Source organism: Acomys minous (assembly GCF_964271855.1).
Source record: "Acomys minous genome assembly, chromosome: 1".
NCBI classification, from domain to species: Eukaryota; Metazoa; Chordata; class Mammalia; order Rodentia; family Muridae; genus Acomys; species Acomys minous.
Genome location: NC_140483.1, coordinates 58,335,003 through 58,360,763, shown reverse-complemented (window position 1 = coordinate 58,360,763; position 25,761 = coordinate 58,335,003). Strand labels below are relative to the sequence as shown.

General features: G+C 42.0%; 1 protein-coding gene across 8 annotated transcripts in view; it reads right to left on the bottom strand.

Annotated features, from left to right (window-relative positions):
* SRGAP2 (SLIT-ROBO Rho GTPase activating protein 2) overlaps nt 1–25,761 on the bottom strand; it is a 224,160-nt gene that overhangs the window by 111,417 nt on the left and 86,982 nt on the right. For all 8 annotated transcript variants that reach the window (XM_084791026.1, XM_084791029.1, XM_084791030.1 and 5 more), the window contains exon 3: nt 23,084–23,276. In XM_084791026.1, coding sequence (XP_084647152.1) covers nt 23,084–23,276 — 193 coding nt within the window. The remainder of the gene's footprint in view (nt 1–23,083; nt 23,277–25,761) is intronic.

The window sequence follows — 25,761 nt, the reverse complement described above, 5'->3', positions numbered from 1 at the left end:
CTGGGTTCAGTTCCCAGCACCCACATCAGGTAGTTCAGAACCACTCGTAACTCTGGCTCCAGGGGATCTGACCCCTCTTTTTACATCCATGGGCACTTGCACTTATGTACACAAGCCCATATATATGCACATACGCATAATTAAAAATTTTGTAAGAAATTATGAGAGACAAAAACCACTGGACTACTATAGACTAAACCTTTAAGATGGCCCACTGTAGGAGTCCATAAAGACAACTTTCAAAATGTCTGCCACGAAAACTTCAGAGAAGAGTCCTTAGGTCCTTAGTTCCACGGAAGTTGTGGGGGTTTTGTTTGTTTGTTTGTTTGTTTTTGTTTTTTTAACCTCATTGGTTGAACCATTATTCATATCCCATAAAATTAAGAAAACAACCTTATTTGAATATATGTATTCCTAATATTCATGTTTGGTAGTATATGTTCATTTCATATGAAAACAATGTGACTACCAAAGCATGTCCATTACCTGCTCGGTTTGCAGTACTAATCTGAACAGATGGCTCTCCACCTTGAAGCTGGGCTTCTTTAAGGATGAAGAGGGAAGCAGGATTCCTTACAGTGCCACTTAGCAAGGGATGATATGTGCTTGGCTTGGCTGGGCCCTTTACACTGCTGTTAAATCAAAACCCCAATTTAAATTAAATTTAAGCTTTATTTAAATCGGGGTGATCTGAAAGTTTAGGAGAGGCAAAGCAAAAAAAAAAAAACATTAAAGCTTTGTGTGAGTGATACAACTGAAAAGTGGCAGCGCTGGGACTGAGCACGCCTGTAACTGCAGAAGGTGCTCATCAAGCTGGAGAACTCCTTCCTTTCCCTTCCTTCCCTCCAGTCAGACTCTTGGCACAAGAACAGCGAGTTGAGAGAAGCACTGGCTCCATGCAGAGCTGGAGGCTGCCAAGCAACTGCCACCCATAAAGCTCAGAGCTTGGCTTAGAAGTTTTTCAATTCTGCAGTATCTATTGACAAATGACGTCACTACACCTCACTGGGCTTCAGAACACTCCAGAAAGCAAATCAGAAGCTTATCTAGCCAAGTCTAAGAAGCTGCCTCAAACCAGTAATTCTGTGAGTCCAAACTGAAACCATGCTAAGCCTTTCACCTGTCTCCGACCGTCACACCTCAGACAAAACCCCAGTGATGAGTCCTAGCCACTCGCCATGGCAACCATTCCTTTCTAGGGAAATAAAAAAGACTTACACTAGCTAAGGGGGCAGAGATAGATAAAACTAATCTATTCCCTTTAAAATCTTTAGCACGGGAGGGTGGTAAATAGAAAGCAAACCTAAATTCACAATGGTGACAGATGGAAGCACATGTATTCAATGATGTATGATCTTCCTACTGCAAGGAACCTTCCAAAGTGGCCCCAGATCAGTTTTAGTTAACAGTATCCGAAAGCCTATATAATTTTAAAAAGTACCATGTAATGATCTGTTTTTGTTTTACGTACATTGGTCTTTTGCCTGCATTTATGCCTGTTTGGGGGTGTCGGAACTCCCGAAACTGGAGTTACAGACAGTTTTGAGCTGTCATGTAGGGACTGGGAATTGAACCCTGGAAGAGTAGCCAGTGCCTTTAACTGCTGAGCCATTTCTCTAGCCCTTAAAAAGTACTACTTAAAGAGAGCTGGCAATATGACTCGGCAGGTAAAAGTACTTGCCGTGTAAATCTGACGGCCTGGGTTCAGTCCCTGGATCCCACAGTGTAAGGAAAGAACTGACTTGCAAAAATTGACCTCTGACCTCCCATGTGTGCTGTGACATATACAATGATAACTTTTTAAAAGATACAGTTTTAAAACTCTAACATATTTTTTCAGGTGGTTTCTCTTGGCAAAATATCCATGTCCTCGGTAAGTACAGAATATACACCCTTTTTAAGGGGGAAGGTCTTATGAAACTCTTATAACTGTGTCAATCCTCTTCTTATAAGAGTAGATAGATTGTTTGGTGGTCTATGCTGGATTCATGGTAGACCACGGGAAGCTAGGGAATCAACACTTCAATTTTGCCATTTCATTATCTGATTGTTACAATGCTTATTATAAATGTTAGGATTGGGCTGGAGAGATGGCTCAGTGGTTAAGAGTGCCGCCTACTCTACCAAAGGCTCTGAGTTCAATTCCCAGCAACCACATGGTGGTTCACAACCATCTGTAATGTGATCTGATGCCCTCTTCTGGCCTGCAGGTGTACATGCACACAGAACACTGTATATATAATAATAAATAAATAAATTAAAAAAAATAAATGTTAGGATTCATATAATTAATATTTGTAATGGGAACAGTCTCTAGGTAATATTAATAGCTTGATTTTAATACAAAATATTATTCTTTTGCAAATACCTAAATCAATTTGAAATTATACCAAGAATATAGCTACTTCTGTATGAATTTTTTAAAAATCTGGAGGGATGGCAAGAGCTTCTGTGGATTGAGCCAGGGTCTTGCACATGCTAGGCATGTACTCTACTGAGCTCTGTCTCCATCCTGGAGGACTTTTTTTTTTCTTTTTCTCTGAGACAGGGTTTCTGTGTAGCCTTGACTGTCCTGTCCTGGACTCACTTGGTAGGCCCGGCTAGCCTTAACTCACAGCGATCTGCCCTGTAGGACTTTCTTAATAGTGAAGACTCCAAACCAAAACCAAGAAATAATGTTCACGATGAAGCTACAAAATAAGAACTCTTATTCATAATTCTGGTTTCAATATTTTTTAGTTCATAAACACAGCCTCATTGTTAATAATGATTGATTGTAATAAACTCTAACATTCCATACTTTAAAAGTAACACATATACCTGTATACAGACACGCAAACATACATACATACACACACACACACAACTTTCGTACTCCACATACAAAGTTCAAGTGTTTACTTTAAAAGCATAGTCTATAAGGCAGGCATGGTGGCTGTAAACCCAACACTCAGGAAGCAGAGGCAAAGTATCAAGAATCTCGTGGAAGCACCCCACCTCAAAAGACACAACAGCAGACACAAGCCAAGATTAACAGGTATTTTGTTTCTTCCAGGAGTTGCTGGTCTCTTAATACTACTATAGTTTTTTACACAGTATTTGAGGTCCCCTGAATTTGTATTATTTCTCAGACATGATCCTCTTACAAATAAATATTTAATTTTTTTAGGGCAATGTTGGACAAGAAAAGTGAAGAGAATGTAGGAAGAAGGAAAAATAAGTATACTGTGCAGGCAATTTTCCTAGCTAACAAGAACAAAGCTGCACCACACTTTGTGCTAGAAAATAAGCAGGTCACAGACATGCTTCCCTGGGAGTGTAGCGAGGCTCACTGGGGACGGCTTCCTGCTCTAGTAGTTTGGCAGACTTATTTGATTTGGAGCCAATGAAACTGGGAGAACTTCATTTGGTTAGGAGATTAAAATTCGTCTTTATATCTTTTCCATCTACCATTTGTTAGGACAATGCCATTGCTTTCCCTGCACCCCACCCCTCAGTCTTAGGTTGTGTGATGCCTGGACGTTAAAGATGCTGGAACACGGCTGTGAACCTCCTTAAAACTGATCCCTAAAAAGTAAACAAAATATTCAAAAGTGTTTTTCCTTACTTAAAAAATTCAAGAGGAAGATCGAGATGATAGCACAGTGTGGTCAAGAGGAAGGCAACCCAGAAGGTCAGAGGTCAGTGTGCACAAATGAGAGGGATCAACACTACAAAGGCACCGGACAAGAGCAACCTGCACAACTGAATTGTTAACATTCACTTGAAGACACGGACGGGCCCAGTTTTTCTTCCTCAACAGAGATTATACCTATGGATGCTAACACACTTAACAACAGATGACTAAAAAGATTTCTAAGATGGTCAAGATAAAAAGCAGCCCCATAATCATAAAATCTCTACATTACATACTATCTCTCCCCTCAGTTTTCCTCTGATTGTTCACTAAGCTCACATATAAAATCAACACTTGTCCCGTCAATTTCCTACTACCTCATCTACAAAATGGACAGTGTCCATCTAGCTCCTGAAAGATGTTCAATAGATCACTGCTAAGAGCCCAGAAGCTCCCCCAGCCTGGGATGGCAATTAATTAATAGCAGCCACATTTACGGCTCTTCAGAGAACAAGCCTGATATTAGTGGATGGCTTGAGCTCCCACATTGCTGTACTGAGGTTTCCTTCTGGGTCAACAGTCTATTGTTTGCAAATCAGCTGAGATGATGGATGCAAGAGCACGTGAGCAGCACAAAACACTATGCAAATGTGGGAAATATTATTATTTTCATTTCCAAACACACGAGGTCTAAGCTTTCATCCAATTCCACCGTGTTCCTCAACAGGCACCAGGCCACAGCCAAGAGTGCAGCCTGCTAAAAGTGCACAGCCCTTAGCAAATCACAGCTGGGCTAAGACAGTGACAGGCAGTTAGTTAACCAAGCAGCTGCATGTCTCGGGTAGACATGAGAGACACCCAAAGGAAAGCAGACTTCACTATCCTTTCCCAAAGAGACAAGGAAGAACAATAGTCCTGCGCTCCTCAGAGGGAACTGTGCACTGAAGCTGACAAGAAGGAATTCAAAGGGAGCCCAGAATCCCAGTAGCACCAGCGACTTTCAAAGCCTCCACCCCATGGCAGAATCCCTCCCAGACTTGCCAATTTCTAAAAAGCTGGCAATTATCAATGCATCTAAGAACAATTTCTCACTTTTAGATAACAGTTCCGTGATGATAGACAAAACTATGAATGAGTTAAATTTATCATTCAATACATGTTATTAAGTCTCCAATGAGAAAGATTAAAAAAAAAACAGGTATGTGCTCATTTAGTGATGGTTTGACAGCAAACTAGTGATGAGAGAGAAGCTGAATGCCAAGAAATAAATAAAAAATGCAAACCTAAATTCCCTCCTGGCACCTTGATTAAAATGAAATGAACTGAAGCAGTCAAAGAGATTATTTTATTCAGATGAGTGTTATTAGCCTTTCTGGCTTATTTTCTTTATTATGCATTTTGCTGATGCTGACAGAAACAGGAGAGCTTGATAGAGGAAAAGCTGCAGCGGATTTGTGGTCTGACAGTGCCCTGCATAAAATCAGACCCTTGCTGACCCAGATAAGCCAGAGGATGGATTGGATTTGCTAGGGAAGGTGTTAAAATGAGGGGAGAATTTAAAATTAAATCACCAAGGCAGAAACTGACTTAAAAAGATTCTGCCTGTAATGGTGGCTGCTGGTTATGTGACACAGTAGTACAGTGGCAGCCTGGAGGTACCTTTCAAAGACAGGCAGGCAGACAGGGGGTGGGCACACTTCTCTGGATTTATCACAGCTGTGGCTTCAGCTTTGCCAACAATGAGATCAGAGTAGGAAAGCTCAGAGACAGGAACAGAGAGGTACCCAAAGCAAAAGCAATATACATTATGTGCGAAGTAATAAGCTTTCAAAATTTCAAGTTGGGACCACATGCTTGCCTAGACAGATGCTTAGAAAGGATCCAAGAAGCTGTGTATGTGCCTTCCTCAAAACAGTCTAACTGTTCCCTCTAATCGTTTAGGGAAAGAACTATAGCGAATGGGATTCTAGTAGCTCTGGAGCAGTCCCATGGAGCTCAGCTATAACCTTGGGAGAGAGGCATGTCCAAGAACTGAGAGCTTTAGGAATTTACCCCCACCCTTTGAGACTGTATTTTAATTACAATATTTCTCCCTTCTCTTCCCTCCCTCCACACTAGGAATCTGTTTTAAAGGAGACAGCTGAGCCAGTAACGTGTTAGACATCTGTTAAATGTTTAGCAACAGTTTTCTGAATATGAGCCCACAGTTCTTTCGGGTTAAGACAGAGAACTAAGGATGGCCCCATATATAAACCAATACAGACGCTAGCTGGAAATAGCACCATCAGTCAGTTGTATTAGAGACTGCCTTTCCTTCAATCACCCCCATAGCACCCTGATCTCAGGGGAAAGTAGACAGCTGGAGACTCTTTCCATCATTCAAGACAGCTTAGTGGGGCCCTGAGAACAACATGGGGATCGACCCCAGCCCAAATCTCCACCATGCCAAGTTCTTGCCTAGATTTCTGACATCTCATTTCTGGTTCCCACTGAGTTCTTTGTCTCTTTTATTTCATTCACTCACTCAAGAAAAACCGAGTAAATACAGTGTGCCAAACTCTGCTCTGTGGACTAGGGCTAAAGGTTCATCATTCTTGTTTTTTTAGATCAATTCATGTTTTGATCTAAACTTGGGCTTCTTAGATCTAAGACATGGCTTCTTTCTCCTAAACTGTCCTTGGTGGTAAAACCTACATCTTATTTATACTGATCTCACCACTGGTATGGAGACAGATATAGATGAACCACCCATTGAGAAAGCCTCATCTGACTGGATTAGAAGTTTGTCTATCCAGAGCCTTCTTTATGGTTTCTGCAGACCTGGGGCCCCCCTCTTTTACTCAACTCTCCTGTATACTGTAGGCATGATCTAAGTACTGAAGATGATGAATAGACTCACCTCACATATGACCCATAGCAAGTCATTTGAACGTTAGACAGACTCCTCTCGAGGCGCACCAAAATCAGCAGTGATTAATACTAGGTATAGTTGATGCCTATAATCCCAGAATTTGGGGGGGTAGAGGCAGGGGGATTGCTGCAAGTTCCAGGCTAGCCAGAACTACACGATGAAACCCTGTCTCAGAAAAAGGCAGTGATCACATCGAAAGGCCTGAAGTACAAATAGTCGACAGAACTAAAATATAGCAAAAGAAAGACACAGCAAAGATATGAGCAATGACCAAAGAACACAAAATCATATGGCTCCTCAGCTGGAAAAGTCTAGAACCACTGCTATTACATTTTCAGGGGGATCCACATGTTCTATAGGAAGATCTGTGAACAATTCTGCAATTAAATCTTTAGCTCTCCCTTCTCTAGTTAAGATGTCACCAGAAGCCCTGTAAGTAATAACAACTATATAAAGAAAACCACAGATGTGTTAGCAGATTTTTAAAATAAATAAAACCTTGGAAGATGTGTGAGGCTCATTGTCTGGCTCACTCCTGGTCATTCATGCTAGGGAAATAAATACTTATGTGTGCCAAAATAGAATGGCATCGTTCTAAAATCCACATACTTATTTCCGGGCATGAAATGCTCCTTTTAGGAGCAGGCATCTCTCAAGCACGAGGCACAAGTGCAGAAATTTGATCTATAGCAGTAAGTGACTGACTGCTAGCCAGGAGGTAAGCATGCCAAGTACTAACAGCTTGTTGGTAAGAAGGGGCATCCACAGGTTACCTCCCTTTTCTAATGTATGTGTGTGGGACAGGGAGTCCTTACATGTGGCTCACGATAGCGATGAGAAAGTCTGACGCCAAAGCTAGGTGGAACATAGGCCTGCAGTCCTCAGAGCAGCTTCGGTGTCCTTAGCACCACCCATGTGCTGTAGCTCGTGGTTACTCTCTGAGCAGCTGCTGAGAGACCAACTCTTTACCCTCATTGGCTGTGTGCTCCACAGCCAGGCGCATTATTAGCCAGGTTAATACTTTGTGTGTGAAACTTTCAAGGGTTGGGAAGTGTAAGGATGCCCTAGTCAGTTTCCAGGTTAGTAGGTCAAATTTTGAGTTCAGTGCCTTGTGGAATTTGGATGCACAACGACTCTCTCCCAGGGGGAAAGTGTTCTGTATAAAGCACTCTAAGACCCAGATTCAGCTTTGCCACCTGACAGCCAGGTGACAGTGACAAGTGTACTGTGTGTGGGCTTCACATTTTCGTTTCCTGTTTAAAAACAACAGAGCCAATGCCTAACGCATCTGACTCCTAATAAGATTAAATCAGACAAGGTGATGTTCATATAAAAAGCTTTACTCACAGGAAGTGCTCTCCAGTGAATCAGTATCGTCACCACTTATTACTTTAACCACTGTTATTACTACTTGACAGCCCACTCATTGACTCTGTACTCACAAAATGGCTTTAGTAAAGTTGTAATTTCCCTAAAGACAAACACATCTTAAACTTCACATGTCTTCTCCTAAATATTCCCATTATGTTTGATACATTTAGTCTATGTCAGTGAATTAAATAGAAGTATGTTTTGCTACTATTAATTTATCTTCTGCTTTTAGGGAAATTCCAAGCTCAGTGAATCTGTTGCACCCAACCTTGCCCAGACTTGAAAGGAGAAAAGTTTAAAGTATAGAGAGAAAACCCAGAGGGTACAAATTTTTTTTTAAAGATTCATGCAATTTCAGAAGTGGAAGGGACTTTCAAGATGGTGTAGCGTCTAGACCAAACCCATCATTTGGCATGGGAGGAAAATGGTACTGAGGGATGTTGAGGTCCTATAAATAGTGGTGGAACAAGACAAGAGCCCAGGTCTCTTGACTGGCAGCCATTTCCTTATTTCATTGTGGTGGTTGCTGCATTTCAGTCAGAAAGCCTAACTTAGTGTCTACAAAGACCAGTGCTGAAAGAGTTAATGAACAATGCTTGGCTCCCCAGAGCAGGCAGCTATTCTAAGACAACACATAACAGGAATACCAAGGGTCCATGAACCCAGAGGGAGCAAAGCTGCTGGTGACTAGCGGCGCCAGAAAACATGTTGACACACTGCATGTGGTTATACATGAAAGGCAACTGAAGAGAAAACAGTTTTGAATCCCACCCATTCTAAATTGGGACTGGCTCTGGGCACCTACTGGAGGGTTGTGCCTACCCGGCCACTCTGTAAAAGGACTTTTCAGTTCCTTCATTCTCTAGTCTGTGGCTTCGGTTAAAATGTTTTCTGCTGTATGAGAACCATAGCAGACATTTTAAAAAGAGAACTGTAAGGAGGATGCAGGAGGCACTGTGGAAGATTAGGGTCGTTCTGAAATGGAAGATTCTCAATCGCATTTGAATCCTGCTACCTACCACTTCCAAGCTAGTATGTGAACTGCAACTTTAGACAGCCAGGCTCCTAAGTTCCTAAGAGAGCTCTCTCTCTAAGTGACCCCAAATCACCTTGCAACACAATTACTTGGAGTACTTGTTTAAACTGTGAACTGGAGTAATGCCCAGCAAACTTCCTTTTTAAATAGGCATCCCAGGTAATTCTGCACACTGCGGAAAACACTTTAGAACTAATGTTCTTACAGGAATGCTTTTCAATCTATGCGATACGAGGCACTAATGTAGCTGAAATAATGATCAATTTAAAAGGAAGACCTAAGAAATGGGAGAGCAGAATCACAGAACACAGTAGAAAATGTCCTGGGGCTGGCAAGATGGCTAGTGGTTACAAGCGAGTACTGCTCTTGTGGAGAAACCAACTTGGATCCCAGTACCCATGTCAGGCAGCTCACAGCCACCGAGACGCCAGCTCCAGGGCATCGGATGTTCTCTGTTAGCCTCCACAGGTACATACTCACGTGCACATGCCCACACACTGACACATTAACTCAATAATAAATAGCTTTTAAAAATACATCACAGTATGTATTATATATAGCAATATTTATCTTTGCTTTTGAAAGGGAAGTTCTCAGTTACTTAACAATATAAATGCACATTGCCTTGTAGTTTTCTGTTCATTTGTTTGTTTTGCTTTGTTAGTTGTCTGTTTTAATCAGGGTTTCACTATGTAGGCCAGGCTGGTTCAGAATTCATGTTCCTTCTGCCTCAGTTTCTCAAGTGTGTAATTTACAGTTGTGTACAACCATGCCTGGTACATGTGTGTGTATTGATGTGAGTAGACCTATGCGTTCCAGCTTACGATACAATTTAGAGGTTAAGCTAATGGTCCTAAATTCCAGGAGACAATCAGATACCCCAGATCCTTTTAAGAATCTGAAATTTCTTTTTGGCCTGGAGAGATGGCTTAGTGGTTAAGAGCACTGTCTGTCCGCCCTTCCAAAAGGCCAGGGTTCAATACCCAGCAACCATATGGCAGCTTACAACTGTCTGTGACTCCAGTTCCAAGGTATTTGGCACCCTTATACCAAAGCTCATAAAATAAAAAATTTTAAAAAGAAAAAAATCTGAAAGTTCTCCTCAAAGTATTTTCTTCCAAAGATGAGAGTGAGAGAGAAAGGAGGAAGAAAGAAAAGAAACTGAGGGACAGGGCACTTGGGAAGATGACTCACTGGGTAAGAAGCATTACTGTGCAAGGACAGGGACCTGAGTTCAGATCCCCAGCACCCACATAAAAGCTAGGCATGGTAATGCACATATGCAACCCCAATACTGGGGGTGGGGGGTAGACACAAGTAGATCCTGGAAGCTTGTTCAGCCAGCTGGTCTAGCCAAAATGTCAAGCTCTAGGTTCAGTGAGAGACCTTGCCTTTAGAAACAACGAACAAGTAAATCAGGTAGCAAGTGACAGAGAAAACACCTAACACTGACCTCTAGGCTTCATATCCTCAGAGGGAGAGGAAGGGGGGGGGGTAGGGGAAAGAAGTTGGGAGAAGAGAGAGAAATCATGGACAAATCTAATTTCCATGTAAGTACAAAGTTCCCTCACCACTGGAAGCTCATTCCCTAAGGTCTTTCTTTTCAGGACAATCCCTACAGGTGTTTAGTGTTCTGGTCACGGTGGGCGTCCCACAACACCTACATTTTGCACTGTCTTTTCCCTGATGCTCTACAGCCAACAGCCATTGTCTTTGTTGTGCATCTAGATAATAAACATTCCCACTATGCTGATCTCTTCTTATGTTTACAGTGACTAGAAATGCAGAGTTAAACAATCTTCTAAAGAACATGGGAAGAAAGTGGTTGGCAAATTCCAAGAAGAAAGATTTTGAAAATAATGATGTGGGCACTATGTTACTTGTTTCCTAAGTGACACACTTGCTGTCTATAGGAAGTGTCTCCACACTCTAAGCAAGGCAGGCAGGCAGTAGAACTGGCTCCCTTTTGCATCCCTATGGATAAAATCAATAGATGAGCACTTTTGTTCTTAAGTGGGTGACTTCTTGACCACTGAGAGAAGCTGAGCCTCATCTCCTTTATATGACCAAAAGGACACACACTACTTAGCCCTATACAGAAGAGTAAAAAACAGCACAATCAGAAAAACATCAGCATCTCCAGCTTGGTTGGCAACAGTGCCATACAAATGGTTCAACTCCATCATCATGTGGTGAGAATAAAAATGGAGCTGAAGCTTTAGGTACTAGCCTTTGCTAAGGAAGGCACCCAGAGGAAAAACGTGAAGTGGTGAGGGAGTAGGAGGGAACAAACAGGAAACAGAGGAATGGAAGAGGAAGTGCTACTGAGAAGACAGAAAACGAAACCTCTCAAACTATTCTAAAAGTTCCTGATGCTTTTTAGTAATTTGCTTTCAGGCTGTAGATCCCAGCACAGCGTCGGAAGCTCTGAGCCCATCTGTTTTTGAGCTTAGGCTGCAGAAGATTCAGAACAGCTGGAAACAGAAGCACTGACCAGGTTACAGCTTTCTGGAGGAAAAAGAAATAAAATGAGTGTGTGGGAGGAGGAGAGATGAGGGTTAATAAGGCACAGGAAGGCAAATCCAGAAGCCATCCTCAGTGGGAAGGAAGGCAGGCAGGTCAGAATTAGTGTAAGAGTTGTCAGAGAAGCCAGCATGTGTGGGTGAAGAAAGCTAACAAGGAAGAACAACAGGCATTAAACAGGGAGTTAGAGTTAGAGTTCTAAAGGGCTGGTTACTCATGGAAGCATGCCCCAGGCCAGATCAGGATTCAAAAGCCCCTACATCAAGCATGAGCCTGTGACAGGAGCCGCTGGTAAATGGCCTACACAATCACAGCACAAACCTGAGGTGAAAACTGGACTCTGGTTCTGGTGCCTTAACTGTAAAAGAAGTAACTGCCAAGACTTAGGGGGAGAACGTAACCAGAGTCATCTTTCTTTGTTTGGTTGTTGGCTGGTTGGTTGGTTTTGTTTTGTTTTTGTTTTTTTTTTTAAGCAGAGCCATCTTAAGAGACACTGGCAAGGGTCCACAGGCATAGATAAGAGTCCTGGAGTCACAGCTGACTCAGAAACAGGGAGACAGACAAACCCACAGACAGTCCTGGGGTACGATGGATGATCATGTTCCTTGCTTTTCCTTTTATAGTTTTTGGAGACAGGGTTTCTCTGTGTAGCCTTGGCTGTTCTGAAATTTGCTCTGTAGACCAGGCTGGCCTCAAAATCAAAGATCTGGCCGCCTCTGCCTCTGAGTGCTGGGACAAAGGCATGAGTCTCCATGCCAAGCTTTTTCATCTCTAATCAAGATTTGAAAGTGAGAATGTTAATCAAGTTCTCAACCTGGAGAAGAAAAATTAAATATAAACTGAATTGTATTTCAAATACATAATACAGTCATAGTGAAAGTCAAAGGCTTGAAGGGAAAAACACTAAGGAACAAGTTTTTGAACACTGTTTTGGCTGGAAACAAAAACTTAAAATATTCTAAGCCAGTATTAAAATCCAGTCAGTATTTTTCAGAGGTGTGAGTTAGCAAATCTGAACCTACATTTGTACAGTCTAAGACTGAATAACTAATTAAGTGTTTTATGACTAACAGGACCAGACTCCTCACTGTTTAGAGAACGACAAATACGGGAAGTGGAGACTCCTACACAAGGCATGTGACATTAGAACAAAACTGAAGAGTAATGTGAACTCACAGGTTAATGATGGTTGGGCTGAAAAGACTTTTTACTTCACGGCACTCAGTAGTGTGGCGCAGCATTCAGTAAAAACTGTACTTCAAATTTTGAATTTTAATCTCTTCCTGGATAGCCATAGGCAGTATGACTCTCTCTGGTGACTCTGGACAGTGGCCAATATGTGTTCACAAGTGTAAATAATTAATATTCCAAAGTGTATTACATTGCTAAGTTATGGAGCTTATTAAGGTAAGTGTATTAAATGCACTTTCAACTTATGATCGTTCCAGCTTACTATGAGTTTATCAGGATGTAATCTCACCACAAGCAGAGGGGCACCTAAATAAAAACGGAGAGAAGAAAGTTGCAGTGCATGAGTATTGGCTTCTGGGTCTACTTCTGCCTATTACCTTTGCTGACAGAGACTATAAATAGTTAAATTCCAGTTTTAAAAAAAGCACACATAAGCAACCATTGTTTCTAGATATAATTCCATATAAATGAAACCAGGACTTTCTAAAGAAAGAGGTTTCTAGAGCAGAAATAAGGAAGGTTCAGTCTGAGCCTGGATCATCTTACACTACACAGTACGGAAGAACTCAAAGAATTGATAATCACAGAGGATCCAGCCTGATGTGACTCCAATAATCAAGTAGAGGCCACACCATGAATATGAAGATAAATGAAAATGTTAAGGGATCATAAAGAACTGAAGGGAATAGAAATCTGCCAGTCCAGGCTGATATAAAGCACCAAACCTCCCTCCCCCCGCCCACCCGCCCCAAAATGAAAGTGGTGGGGAATCACTTGCTTCTACACCAGAAAAGTGAAGACGGAATCAGAGAAATTGGAAAACAACTTTCTGGTAACCCTCCTCCTCCTCCTCAACCAATATACTGAAGTACCAATCGATTGGTATTTATATTAGTGATTGAAACTACTAATTTGGAGTACCAAAACTACTGGTATTTATACATAGACTTAAAATATGTCCTCACATGCCCTTTAATTTCAAAGCACAAAACAGAACAGCTTTAACAATTAGATCAAAGAAACCTGATAGACAGATACCACTGTAATCAAATGATCGAAGTTAACATTATAAGTAACAGAACAAATCACCAGCAAGTGACTCCTAACGCGGCACACTGAGAGAGCCATGACAGTAACCTCTATGGCACTCCCACCAAAGCTTGTTACCTGAATCAAATCACAGATGGTATTATCAGAAGATTAGAAATAGAAAATTAATGGTGGTGGCAGCACTCAGGACACAGAGCCAGGTGAATCTGAGTTCTAGGCCTGCCTGTAACCCAGAAATCTGTACATTGTAAGAATCCAAACTACTCTGAAGGTACTAATGAAAGTCTATGCTGTGCAGCTGTCAGAATATACTGTGGAAGGGAAGGGCACACATTTCTATCCACACAAGGAAGCGACCAACAAAGTCAGATGTGTATAAATGACTTCGTAGAAGGGGGAGGAAGACAGGAAATCAATAAGCCTTTGAAGCTGAGCCTTCCCTAACTGTGCCTGCTTCCCCGGGTACCTCTCACTCTCTATTGAGTCCACTCAATAGCGCTTTGTGTTCCAAGGAAATCTGTCAGAGGCATTTCCACCTGTACATTGCAAAATCAGTCCCTTACAACTTCCTCCTCTTGCTGAATCCCCAAGATGCTGCCTATAAATTCAAAGAATTTCAAGCATCGAGAGAAACCTCAACCTCCACCCCTAGAACTTAGTTAGGAACATCTGTTGTTTACAAAGGTTCAGACTGAGAGCTGCCAGACTTGCTCTACAACCCCTACTTTAACACTAGAGGCTGCCAGGGAGGGATGTCTGAATTTCATGCAAGGATGCCCTGTTCCAATCACTTAGGCAGAAACAGGCTAACGCAGCTCAGTATCTTACCATTGAAAGCAAGCCTAGTTTGTTCGCTTCGTTCTAATCCTGACTCCTTAATCAGTGTACCAAAAATGTTAAGATGCAGACCTGATTCATTGATCCTTCTAGAATGTAAAACCCAAGTGGCGGTGAGTCATTAAGTAGACCAAACAGGAGCTAACAGAATAAAATTATCTTACTGCAATGAAAAATCCAAACTCTCTTTTCTCAACCTCTTTAAATCCTTCATTAACACTGAGCCCGTCCCTCCTGATTCCTTATCTCTTCACTGTGTGATACTTCAGCACAGCACTGGCTTAGATATTAAAGTCTTTACTTCAATTAACATGGGACCAAATTTAATTGAGAACGTAATTGTGCTATCTTTTACCTTTCTCTGACTGAACGAAGTGTGGGTCCCTCCCTAAATATTCCACCTTCTCTCCCTTCTCAGGAACTACTGGTACCTACTCTAAATGGGATTCTATTTTTAGGCTCATGTGCCTATGTGGATCTGCGCTATTATTCTTTTACAGCCTGCCTGACTTTCCCCAATCAACAATTAAAAAAAAAAAGTCTGTATAGCAGAAAGCATCTTTTCTTCTTATCTTGGAAGCCCTCCCACTTCACACAGCTCCCAACACAAAGGCATGGCTTTTGTCTTAAAAGAGAACTGGGTCAAAGACAATGCATTTAATTGGCTGTGAATTCTTAAGAATTAAAGATGCAGAGATGCGGTGGCACACTGCTGCCTGGGTTTATTACAATGCTTACAGGAGTAGAGACTCCTATCCTATTTCCTATCCTCCCATTTCCCTTTCCGCGGTAGTGCTGTCAAAGGGCACGCTACTGCCTGTGGAATTGACAGCTTGACGTGTGATCCGCTGACCCACAGTGTCAGATCCCAAGAAGCATAGGAAGCCCTTGGAAGTCCAGCATCCTCGCAAATGCTCAGAAAAGCACGTTTTGCTGCTGACTTGCTCTCTATCAGTCCCTATCCCAGAAGGATGACATAAAGCCATTTAAATATTAGAACATTAAGCTTTTGTTTGGCTTCCTGAGACCAGGAACCCAGGAACCATACTCTGTTTCCTACATGGCCACGGCCGTGGCTGCACTGGTCTGCTGGTGTCCAAGGAAAGCACTGCAGGAGGCTGAACAGAACTGGCCTTCTACCTACTCAAGTCTCACTACTCTTTGCGGAAACCTCAACAGTTTCCTGCTACCCTCTTCTGACAAATTATCAGTTAATTTCTGCTGAGCACCTACTAAGTTCAAGTGCTAGCATAGCACTTCATATACTATTTTCCAGTCATGAGAACAACTCTTGGTACTTCATAGATATGGAAACTGAGGCTGAAGGGGGTTTAACGAGTAGCAGAGGAGCTCGCGATCAGACTCCACTTTATGTGGTTCAAAGCTCTGGGGCTTTTTTTGTTTTGTTTTTCTACTAAGTTGCAAAGCCTCCCAAAAAGCTTTTTAACAAAATTCTTTTCAGTTCCAAAGGCTGGTCAACCACCCTGTCTTGCCGACACTCAAGTTGCCTTGTGACTCCCGTCCTCCTTCATCCTTAGGTGAGAAACCCTCCCAGAACTTTTTTTATTAGTTCCTTGAGAGTTTTGTACGTGCACTATTCACCCCTTCAACTCTTCCCAGATCTATTCTAACTCAGTTCCTATGTACCTCACTTTTCATCCCTTAAAAAACAAAACAAAACACCAAGACCAATTTGTGCTGTGCTGCCCGAACATTCTTGGATGTATGGTTTTTCTCTAGAGCATGGGCAACGAACTAGGAGCTACACTCAGAGAACACTGCTCTCCCTTTCCCAGCAGCTAACAATAGCTAAAACCTTCATGCAAAGATGGGTTTGTGCTCATCTCCACGCTGGGGTTTAGTGTGCTTTGGTCTGCACGGGTCCTGCTGTCACAACTGCTTTCAGTTCCTTCTAGTCAGCCACTACACTCGCTCCACCCCGTCTTCTGCAATGACTCCTGAGCCTCGGAAGGAGAGAGTACAGAATATATGTTTCATTTACGACTGCGAATTCTGTGGTCTCTTTCTTCTGACAGTTGCCAACACTGCTTAAAAAGAACCATCACCTAAAGTTCTATATGGAGTGAGCCAGTGGAAAACATAACCATGGAATTTCTGTTAATTTCTCAATAAAAGTGACGAGCCACAGGGAAGGGAAGCCAACCCATGCTTAACACCAGATGCTGCTACATCTGGGCAAAACTTTCCAAAGGGAAACAAACAATTACCAAATATGCCCAAAATGAATGAATGATGTGCTAGTCCCAGAGAGTCAGGGAGTTCTCTCTCAGCAACTTTATGTTTCCTATTGCTGCCTCCTTACGGCATCTCATACTCAAAGAGAATCTTTGTTTTTTTCTGGTTTTCTCACTTGCAGCCAGAGCTATGATGTTCTCTATAGACTCCTGACTCTGCTTTTCAACCTGGTGTCATCTTGTGATAGTAATGAATAACTCTGAACTTGACTTTGAAGGAAGACTCCATTAGCAGAAGGAAAGTACCTACAGCAATTGCACACACACATGGGCGAGGCCTAGACAAGACCAGGGACTGCACAAGACTTTTAGTTAATTGTCTACTAACTCTTTCATCGAAAGGAGTGCTGAAAATGGAACAACTATCAAATTCTATTGTTTCGCTGCAGGTACTTAACTACTTTGCCTGAAGATATGTCTATAACTCATGTGTGTGCCTGATGCCCCAGATGTCAGAAGAGTGCATTAGAGCCTATGGGACAGAAATTACAGAAAGTTGTGAGCTATTGTGTGGGTGCTAAGAATTGAACCTGGGTCCTCTGGAAGAGCAATCAGGGCTCTTAATCCAATTCTCTAGCCTCTACCAGTTCATGAGACCCTGAGGCCAGGCTCTCTTGCATCCCTCCCAAAAGTAATACAACTCACAGAGGCCAATTAGGCATAGTTATTTGTCTACATGTTCCTTCATATACTGCTACTTAATGTTACAAAAATAAAATGTTTTTATTTGGGTCCTTGGTTAAGGTCCTTTTAATTTCTTAGAGCTCCCTCCTCTAAGAGTCTAGAATATAATTTTAAAATGTCCAACAAATATTTATTAAGGAGAAGGATAAGAAGGGAAAAAGAAGATGTTGACAACAGGTTATAAACTAGCATAAGGCCTGTGTAAGAAGCACAGCAGGATAGCCAAGCGCAGTATTTCTCTAAAACTCCACATGGGTGGGGATGGGGGAGAGAAACTACCTCAAAATAAAACAAAGACATTAATTTTTAAAAGTAGATCAAAACCAAACGAGCTGAAAAGCAATTTACAGCAAGCCTGTGTGAAGGAAAAGAAGAAAAGAAAAGCCAGCACATTATTAATTAGACTCCTTCAGAGTCCTGTGGGGCAATATTAACACAAACTCCACTTAAAGAGACAATCAAAGGCTCAACAACAAATAGGAATACATTTATGCTCTTCAAAGAGCCAAAGAAAATGCAAAAACATCTTCCATAGGAAGGCTTCCTACTGTCACATAACATCTTATCTCTGCTTTTAATCAAACAAGGCTGAAAGAATCAGGGGACAGGGAGGCCATATTACTTATCTTAATGGGAAGGTGGAACGGAATAATCGCTCTAGTTGCCTGTAGTTTCTCTCACAGTCTGGGCAGAGGGATGGGACCACCAGGTCAGATTGTGCCCGAGTCAGGCTGTATGGGCTTTAATGAGGATGTCTGCACTGAGCCATGTGGGGTGGGACAAAAGGTGAACAGGAACAAAGAACAGAAACACAGCCACAGGGTGACAGGGTAATGGCTTCCAGGGAAAGAAAATTTCCAAGAGAAGATGAAAATAAGTAGTGCAGCACCATTTGCCCATAAATGCAGCCACTTAAAACTGTAACAAAACTGAGCCAGAGAGAGCGCTTGGCCTGGAAAAGGTCAGGTGAATCCATGTGCACTGTCTTCAGCCTTGGCCAACCTGCCCCATCCCAAGCTGAATAAAGCCCACATCCCAGAGTGGGATCTCTCCAGAGCTGCTGCTGGCAGCTGTTCTCCTGGCAGCAGAGGCAGACAAATTCATGGCATTACTAGGCCAACAGCTGCTACAGCTCTGGGGGAAGTGACAAGTGCCTGCTGAGAATGAACTATTCTGGGACCAGTCATAGAGTCAGCAAATTCAAGGCTCCAGTTTGCTGGCTGAATGGAGATACAGTACACTTCCTACTCCAAAGTTTAGAAAACCAAGAAGTGCTTTCTCTGTCCAAGCTTGTTTACTTAGGTGATTTTTGCCTTCACATTCAGCTTCGTCTTTTCTATCCCGGAGGGCATGACTTCCACTCAGCTCTTTTATCACCCTCATCACCAGACTATTTTATCACAGCTTTCTACTATGTCCTTTCACCTAGGTCCTTCTTTCCGGTTTTTTTTAAAAAATGATTTATTTATTTTTATTTTATGTGCATTTGTGTTTTGTCTCTATGTGAGGGTATCAGATACCCTGGAACTGGAGTTGGGAGCTGCCCTGTGGGTGCTAGGAATGGAACTCTGGTCAACTGAAAGAACAGCCATTGCCTGTAACCACTGAGCCATCTCTCCAGTCCTAATTATCCAGGTCCTTTTAAAACATGGACATAATTCAGTTCCTGGCTCAGAAACTGCCAATGGTTCCTCTATACTTACAGATCAAAGCTGTAACTCCATTGGCCAGTATTTATAAACCTCTGTAATCTTCTGGCTTATGAACTTTTCCAGGTTTATTCAGTATTATAGTTATAATTTATATTGTTCAGAAAAGCAGTTGTTATCGACCAGCCATGGTTTTCTCACCTCAAGGATGTTGGTAACACTATTTTCTCTCTAAAATGCTTCCTTCTCCATCCCTTCATCCTTCTCAAACTTCTTGTATTGTCTTAATTATATTAAACATTTAGGAACAATACATAGCAATTGATAGTTTTGTTTTTCCAACCCTACCCATTGAACTCCACCTCCAAAAGGCTCTTTCCCTTGGCCTCCAACCAGAACAAATCACTCTTTCACATGCACTATGTATGGTTGAGCGACATTGCTCTTTCACACAGCTGTTCTTCCATACATTATGAAATTTGGGCAATGTTGCAAACACTGTCCCTCAATGTGTTTCCCCTTCAACAGTGATGGAAAGTCTGCTTTCTAGGTCACCCAAATTAATAAATATGTTTTCTAGCCTCCCTTAGAGTTCAAATGGCCATGTGACCAAGCATTGTCCAGCTGGATATGAGTTAAAGGCATGTATGTACCACTTCCAGGCTGTACCTTTGAAGAATAAAGACATAGTTCCCTCTTGTCCTGTTGCCTTTCCCAATGGATAAAACGAGGCATGGTGACAATGAGCTACTTTGGGCTATACAGCAATGGACAATACTCTAGGGGTGAGATACAGAGCCTGACACAGTCCTGACTGGTAAATGGACTGTTATGTATAGAAAAGTCTACACCTATCTTGTATAAGCTAGTATTACTTAAAGTCTACTACAGCAGCCACACCTATCTTAACCAAAGCAGTCATGCCTAAAATGCTTTTTCTGTATTAAAAAAAAGAAAGAAAGAAAGAAAGGAAGGAAAAGAAAGAAAGAGAGACAGAAAGAAAGAAAGAGAAAAGGAGAGGGGGCATTTTTTTTAATGCTACCCTACAGAATGCCAACACAGTTGCAGGGGCACAGCTGTCTCTGCAGCAGTACACGGCACCGGAGCACTTGGCTATCTTTTGTAACATAGAAATGAGGGAAAAGTGGGGAAATGAAAGTTCCATCATTAGTGTTATAGGGAGACGTATAGTGCCTCACCACATTAGAGAGGCAAGGCAGAAGTTAGCATGTGGATTCTTCAGATGCTCACTGGATTTAACAAAGTAGAACAATTACGGGGGTGGGTAAGAAGAAAATGAGGGAAAAGGTACAAAAGGCTGAGAAATGCCAAATGAAATATGACTTAAAATTTCATATATATATTTATAAGAATAAAACCCATTCATTCCATGTAAAACTGGAAGACTCATAACTGTCTGCTTTTTGTTGACATTTTTAGGATTAGTGTGAACATAGGATGTTGCCTGGAGCTCTAGTTGAGTTTCTCTCCATCTTACCCTTACTAAGAGCATTTGCTCATTGACTCCTCCGTGTCCTCTAGTATAGGCCATACCGTGTGACAGTGCTATTACGCGACCACTTCTGACCTATTAAAGCCAGCAATTCAGATTTCAGATGTCCCATTCTGAAAGAAGAAAGCTTCTTGTTTTCAGGTTCTTTTTGAAAAAGATTTATTTCATTTATTTTGCGTGTGTGTGTGTGTGTGTGTGTGTGTGTGTGTGTGTGTGTGTGCGCGCGCGCGCGCCTGCAAGGAGTACAGAACCCACAGGCCATAAGAAAGCGATTGACTGCTGGAGCTACAGATGGTTGTGAGCTGTCTGACATGGGTCTAGAAACCCAACTTGCATCCTCTCAAGAACAAGCATGGTAACTACTAAAGCCGTCCCCTCCAGCCTGCGAGCTCATCTTACTCAGCTTTGCTTCTCTCAGAATGCATTGAGCCTAAGATTATTAGTAACTAATTACTGAAATTGACTTGGATCAATCTCCCCTTGAAACATTTGTAGCTCCCTGAGACACAGTATCCTCCCTTCTGCTTGGGAGGAGAGACCAACTCTCTTTCTCATTCTTTTTAGGTACTTTCCCTTCTCCCAGCGGAAATGTTGACTATCTCCCAACACTGGGAGGTCTCTCAATCTTAGATTTTTAGCTTTTGGTTCTTATTTCCTCTTCTATACTTACAAATATTGTTTACATTAAAGATTTCAATAGATATCCCCACTTAAAACCACTTAGCTACACAGCACCACATCTCAACCTAAAATCCTTACAGTGCTCAAACTCAGCATGCACAAAGTAGACTCATTGTTCAAAACACCCGTTTCCTTGATACCTGAATATTTATAAGAAATACCTCAATTCTTCTGGTTTCCAGGTTACAGAAACCAGGTCAACTCTAACCATTAAGATTCTTTTATCTAATCAATTATCCAATCCTGTTTAATTTCTCAAATACCTCCTGAATAGGGCTATCATACAAGACTAAAGTATCCACCAAAGGCTTGTGTGTCAAAGGCTTATTTACTGTTGTGGTACTATTAGATAGCAGCAGATCCTTTAGGGGGTAGGACCTAGTAAAAGGCTAGGGCATTGGGAGATGGTCCTTGATGGACTCCTAGCCCCACCCTCTCTCTGCTTTTTGACAATAATTAAGGAACAGGTCTCCTGCTTAACATGATTGTGTCACATGCCACTACAAGCTCCTCAAAATAGGATCAAACTATGGACTTTGAATCTCTGGAACCATGAGGCAAAAAAAAAAAAAAAAAAACCCTTTCCTCCTTATAGTTTATTTACCTTTGTTATCTAGTTACAGTAACAGAAAGCTGGCTAGCACAAATACATCTCTACTGTTTTATATGCTATCCAATTCTACATGCACTGCCCCAATACTTAGTATCCTTCTCTTGGATTGAAACACACACACACACACACACACAATTTTGCCCATACTTTTACTTAGGTCTGTCTCTCAACATAATATCCCCCAAAGGCTCATTACCATAGAGTATATCAAATATGAAATTCTATGCTTGCTGTCAAAGCACCATCCTTTGAGACCCATTCTACCTACTTAACCTCATTTTTCACTGCTTTTGAAAATATCTATTTTCTTCTATCTCTATTAAAGGCTTTTTCCTACATAGTTAGGATGGTTCTTTTCCTTGTTAACCAAGCATTCCAAAGCTTATCTTATCCCCATAGGAATCAGCACAGAGCACAGTTCCTAGCAGGTATTTAAAAGGGGTTAACAACTGGATTATTACTCAGGATAAAAATAAAATATGGCAGGAATAAGCGGGAATACATCAAACATAAAGTAGTGGTCAAAGGAGTAGAAATGGCCCCCTTTCTAGGTCCTTGCACCATCAGAACCATGTATACATTCACAGCTCATCTCACTTCAAATCACCTGGCTGGAATGTGTTACCCACCCATCTCCTCTTTCTAATGTAAATGCCATGTGGAAAGGAAATGCTTGCTCTCTTCAAGGTACCGTGAAGGAGATCAAGAAATGTGCAATAGGAATTAGTTGGATGGATGTCTAAGACTCTTTCTTCCCTCTGGGGCTGGCTAGGAAGAGGAAGGGGATCAGCAGGAGTGGCAGGGAGCAGGACAGGGTGACCGTATGGTAGTGGTAGGAGTAAATATAATCGAAATACATTATATACATGTATGAAATGTCATAATGAAACCTACACACACGCACACCTTAGAGCACTGGACCACTGGCTGACATACAGGAAAGGCTATAATTCTCATTAGCATGGCTCCCCATTTATTTTGATCTGTCTTAAACAAAGACTGATGTGAAAAATGAAGAGTTCTTAAGGGTGTTCAGCAAATTGAAAGCTGCAGGTTCAGGAATCAACCTGGATTTATCTGGTGGCCCCCTGCCTCCCTGCACCTTAGGTCTCACTCTCAAAGTTTCTAAAAGCAGCTGCCATCAAGTGCCTACTTAAATTGCAGGTCCTTGGTGCTTCTTGTCTTGGCTAGAAAGCGCTCGGCTAGCTTCTCCAGGTTGCGAGAGTAGTCCATCTCAATCTCAGCCTTCTTGCGGAAGAAGTCTTGCAGGTCCTGCAACAGCTGCACCCGGAGCTCACACTGCTGGTCCAGGCATTTCATCTGCTCTGTGAGCTGAGCCCGGATCTCTGCAAGAAAACACAAGAACATGGTCAGACAGACAGCTCTAAATACACACATCACACACAGATATGTACCTGCTTTCCACTCACTTCCCATGTACCCTAGGGTATCAAAGCCCTTAATAAAATAGTCTACAGCTGAAACTGGCCCTATGATGTGAGGTACCCCTCAAAAAAACTCTTTTGGACAGCTGATGCTCATTTGTGACCAAGAATCTGTTCAATTAGTTAGATTAACTTGCATAATAGACAAAATAATATTCAGAGCTAAATATTTACAAAGCAATTTATTGTTTCTACCACCATTCAGAATTTGGGTTCCTTCCTGGCAAGGAGCCGAAATGAATAATCAGGTGAATCATGTTTATACCCACTTTAAAGACTGAATGCGGAGCCTCAAAGAAGACAAACTATTAAAACCCAGTAAGCGGGGATTCAAAGCCAGGCAAATGACTACCTTTATTTATTTATTTTTTTACACCTTTCCTCATCATTTCAAAATGTTTTTCAGCATCCTTATGAAGCAGCGCAACAGTCATTATATTTTCATGGAGGTAGAAAGACATCTTTCCAAGGTTAAATGACAGCAGCCAAGAACAAAACATGTACTATGATTTCTAGAAAATCACATTCAAGGTCAATTGGTTTCATCGTTTTCAATATCACAGAATGTAAATCTTTAAGAACCTATCTTTACAGGATGATGATGATGATGATGATGATGATGATGATGATACTTGTATCTTACTTGTTCTACCCCCACAGCAGTAATAACAATAATAATAATGATAATGATATTGTTGTTATTATTATTACTTGTATCTCACTTGTTCCACGCTCCCGGCAGCCTGACAGAGGTAGAGCTACGTCCAGTCCTGCTCCCGCTTCAGATTCCTACCCAGTCCTTGCACAGGGCTAGCAATGCGATGACTGTGGAGCCACAGCAATGGCAGCTTCAGCTGCAACTGGACCTGCCTTGAATACAACCCTACGTGTTTTCCTGATAAGAGAGTTGGCATTCACAGCAAACGGCCTGCCAACGCTGGGCAGCTCTCCAGGACAGGCTTGCAGTGTATGTCCAGCTTATTTTACATCCAGTTCCATTAGCAACAAAATAGAGCAATTGTTTTCATCCCCTTTCTCTACCAGCACGCTCACCTCCAAGCACGACCCCAGCTTGAGGTGGAAAAAAGCACCCATCCATGTCATGCCTTTCCTTACGCATGCTTCAAATTCATTTCCTATAGCACTGGCTGAAGAAGAGGAGTAAAGTTTTCATCTGAGCCCTAGATGAGGCCATGATGCTGAAATCTTTACAACCACTCCTTCTCACAGCAATGAGGATTGACAAAGGTGCACTGGGTTTTGCCTTAGAGTACCTGAAGTCCAAATCTATCCCCATCTTTATTGTTTCTGTTCCTGCAGGTATCAGCACGTGACAGACACGCTGGCCCTTTGCAGGTGGCCCTAGGTAATCTTCAAGAACAACCTTCTTCCTCATCTCTTTTTCCTGCCAAGCACCAATGCTAGCCAGCCCTGCAGTAACCCAACCTGAACTGAAACTGAGCACTGCGGGATTGTTTCAAGCAAGCAGAATGCTTCACAGAAAAGCGGCTGCCTACTTCATCACTCATCAAAGCTCTCTTGTTCTGTGTATTCTGGAGTCTGATTACAAGAGGTGCAGGTAGATGTGTGTGTGTGTGTGTGTGTGTGTGTGTGTGTGTGTGTGTGTGTGTAAGTCATCTATAGTTCACTTAAGATTATACCTCAATAATCTTAGTCAGGGATGCAGAAAGAAACATTCTAGACTGTTCTAGGGACTATAAACAAAGTTCCACAATATTAATTCAAGAAGTAAGCTGTTTTGAAACTGTCCTGTCTATGAAATAAGTACATCACAGTGGCTGCCTGTGAAATATACCAATGTGTCTTACAAGTGCCCATGCACTTCCAACCAGCATGAGAGTCCATGCTAAATTCAACGAGTTAGCAGTGTAGCATGAGCTGTATCCCATCCTTACCTCCTTCTTGACCCTTACAGAGAAGGTATGTGTTTACTGAACACATTAAACACACACACACACACACACACACACACACACACACACACACACACACACACAGCTCATTTAATTCCCATTACTAGCTACTAAGATATCTCAGATGAAGAAAACTGGAGGTTTAACAAATAATACGCCAAGGGCTATACAAACAGTACTAACAGGGCTTATGGTGGTTAATGCTTGGTGGAATCTGTCTATTATCACCTATGAGACAAGCCTCTGAGTATAACCTAGATAAGGTTAACTTAGGATGGGAGATACCCTGGCTGAGGGTGCCACCATCCCACAGGCTGAGGTCTTGAGCTTAATAAAATGAGAACCCCAGCTCTCGGGAGGCAGAGGCAGGCGGGTCTCTGTAAGTTCGTGGCCAGCCTGGTCTACAAAGTGAGTCCAGGACAATCAAGGCTGCACCGAGAAACCCTGTCTCA